Raw genomic sequence first — 3,147 nt, 5'->3', positions numbered from 1 at the left:
TCCACAGTCCCGCCCACACTCCACAGTCCCGCCCACACTCCACAGCCCTGTCCACACTCCACAGTCCCGCCCACACTCCACAGCCCTGTCCACACCACAGTCCCGCCCACACTCCACAGCCCCACCCACTCTCCACAGCCCTGCCCACTCTCCACAGTCCCGCCCACACTCCAAGCCCCGCCCACACTCCCCATTCCCACCCATGCTCCCTAGCACCACTCACACCCAACAGCCCTGCCCACTCTCCACAGCGCCACCCACACACCACAGCCCCACCCAGCACTCCCCAGCCCCACTACCTCGATGGTCTGGGCAACGCGAACCCACTCAGCGATGGTCATGTCACTGGAGTCGAAGAGGGGCTGGCACTCCAGCACGGTGTAGAGGATCCTCTGGTTGGGGGTGGCCGGGCTGCGGGACGGGAACAGCAGGAGGCGGAACTGCAGGCTCCTGCTCTGCACCTCCAAATGTCCTGACCTGCTCTGCTCCCCTCTGGCGGAGCTGGGGCCCCTACGCCAAGGGCTCTGCACACAGCAAACTCTCAGCATCCCAGGCACAGGACCCCTTCCACCTGGAGCTCCCCACAGGGGCGAGGATGTGGGTCAGGATGGGCCACTCCCAGCAGTCTTCTTCCCACGGCAGCTCGGAGAGGGGGCTGGGACCAGCCCATGCCCTGGCAGGAGAGGCTGCTGGCAGGAGGCTCGCCTGCGACGGCTGTGGCGGTCAGCCACCACGAGGGCAACTCCCAGCTCACCCCCAGCTGTGGGGGACATCAAGGAGCTGGGCCCAGAGCAGAGAAATGGAAGGATCTCCATGCTGGGGGCAAGGCCGCCTGGGCCAGCCGGCTCCTGATATACAGGGTGCCTAGATGGGGAGCCCTCATCACACTTGCCAAACCAGCCTGGCTGGGGGTGTGGGAGAAGGGCAGGGAGGGAAGGTGGGACCAGGCACAGGGGCACCCTCAGAGCTCAGGCTCTGGTGGAAGGCAGCTGCTGGTCAATCCTAAAGCCCTGTGAGCTGAGGGGATGTTAGAGACAGGGGTGAGCAAACGGCTCACGTGGGCCTGGCCAGCAGTGCCCAGCCTCGGGTTCGGTGCCCCCCAGCAGCCATGCCCTCCCCGGGACCGGGAGGAGCCCACACTCACGGCAGCACCAGGATGTCCTCAGAGAGGCCGCAGGCTCGGGCATGCTGTTCGTCATGGAACATGGGCAGTGTCCTCAGGATGGCAGCCAGGCCCGTCCCAGGCACGAGCACTGCAGGCAGAGTCCAGGTGCATGGTGGGGTCAGGGACTGGCAGCCATGGCCTCCTCCTCCCTCACTGAGGGGCAGGACCAGAGCTGGTGGGATGGGGCTCCTGTCTTATGACAGTCAGAGGCTTGGAGGAAGGGCTATGGCTGCCCCTGGGACGCCTCAGAGGGCAGGCCGCTGACCCACGTTTGGAAGCCATGGCTTCCTGCCTTGGAGCCCATGGTGATTCCTCATTTCACACCTGGACAGCCCCAGGAGCTCTGCCCAGGTCTCCAGCTGCTCTACCCAGGCCCTGCCCCTGCTCCCACCCCTTCTCCAAATGCTCAGTCCACACTCCTCACCAAGGTCCACGGAGCTCAGCCTTTGCCTCACTGTGGATGTGCTGCAGGCTCTGCCTGGAAGTCCTGCCTCATCTCCACTTCTCACCCAGTAGGTGCCTCAAGACCCAGATTGGGGCACCACCCCCAGGAAGCCCTCCCAGATGCCCAGGCTCTAGTGCTGTTCCCCATTCTCCCTCACTGACCCTCAAGCTCCGAAAGGGCATGGACTGTGTGACTCCCTCAGGGTCCAGCCCAGGTCCCCTTCCCCAGGTCCCCGAACCAGAGGGCCTCGCACACAGCAAGTGTCTGCGCGAGGTTGGCCCCACCCCTAGCAGCTCTGCCACCTTCCTGCAGCCTCTGCATCTCAGTTCCGTCCCATAAACGGAGACCTGGCCACACCACTCATTCCCTGGGGCCAGCCGCTCAGTGTAAAGCCCTGACCCCTCAGCCACCCGTCCAGGGCCTCCAGCCAGCCCCAAAGCTCCCTCCTGGCCCTCCCTTCCCTCCCCCAGCAGCAGTGTCCTATCCTATCCTGCAGACCCCCGCCATGGTCACCTGCTTTCCCCTGTCACCCTCTGCAGCTGCACCCATCTCCTATCACTGGTTCACAAACTAATCCCAAACTCGGCGATTTAAAGCAGCCCCCTCTGATATCCCTCCAGCCGCACCCCTGCCTGCCGTCGCCCTCCACCGCTGGGCTCAGCCCGGTCTCCACATCTCTGCCTGTTAAGTCACCGGCCCCAGGATACCAGCCCCTTGGCCCCATGAAGGTTTATGGCACCCATGATCTTCTCTGGCCTTACACAAAGGCCAGTGGAGCCCCGGCGACGTTTGCCGGAGGACTGGATGATACAGGTCGGCGGAGGTGCAGCCGCTGACAAAATCACCCCGCCAGTAGGGGTCAGCCAGCAGACGGGGGAGGCAGAGCCCATGCGTGTTTGTCTACCCGTCTACCCTCCGAGGCGCCCAGAGCGCAGCCAGGACACGGGCTGCCAGAACAAAGGTCTGGACTCATCAGCCCTGTGAACCCCAAGGACCCAACCTCAGACCCTGGGCATCCAGAGGACAGGTGTCCAAGTGTCCCTGTCTCATGTGCGGTGGGTTGAAAAAGCATCCTAGAAGATGTCCACATCGCAGGGCCTGGCGCAGTGGCTCAGGCCTGGAATCCCAGCACTTTGGGTGGCTGAGGTGGCGGATTGCTTGAGGTCAAGAATTCAAGACCAGCCTGGCCAACATGGTGAAATCCCATCTTTACAAAAAATACAAAAATTAACTGGGCATGGTGGCGCACACCTATAATCCCAGCTACTTGGGAGCTTGAGGCAGGAGAATCACTTGAATCTGGCAGGTGGAGGTTGCAGTGAGCCAAGATGGCACCACTGCACTCCAGCCTGGGTGACAGAATGAGACTGTGTCTCAAAAAATTAAATAAATACATAAAAATAAAAAAGATGTCCACATCCCAATCCCCGGTACCTGTGGGTGTCACTTCATATGGAAGTGTCTTTGTGGATGTGATATTAGGGGTCGTGGGGGTCATGGAAGTGTCTTTGTGGATGTGATATTAGGGGTCGTGGGG

General features: G+C 61.9%; 1 protein-coding gene across 1 annotated transcript in view; it reads right to left on the bottom strand.

Annotated features, from left to right (window-relative positions):
* Positions 1-3,147, bottom strand: part of ASPG (asparaginase) — a 36,564-nt gene that overhangs the window by 27,971 nt on the left and 5,446 nt on the right. Inside the window, exons 2-3 of the mRNA XM_011982883.1 lie at positions 1,145-1,253; positions 300-411 (exon numbers count right to left, since the gene is read on the bottom strand). Coding sequence (XP_011838273.1) covers positions 300-411; positions 1,145-1,253 — 221 coding nt within the window. The remainder of the gene's footprint in view (positions 1-299; positions 412-1,144; positions 1,254-3,147) is intronic.

This window comes from Mandrillus leucophaeus, unplaced genomic scaffold (genome assembly GCF_000951045.1).
Source record: "Mandrillus leucophaeus isolate KB7577 unplaced genomic scaffold, Mleu.le_1.0 Scaffold244, whole genome shotgun sequence".
Classification (NCBI taxonomy): Eukaryota; Metazoa; Chordata; class Mammalia; order Primates; family Cercopithecidae; genus Mandrillus; species Mandrillus leucophaeus.
This window is presented reverse-complemented; position numbering and strand designations above follow the sequence as displayed.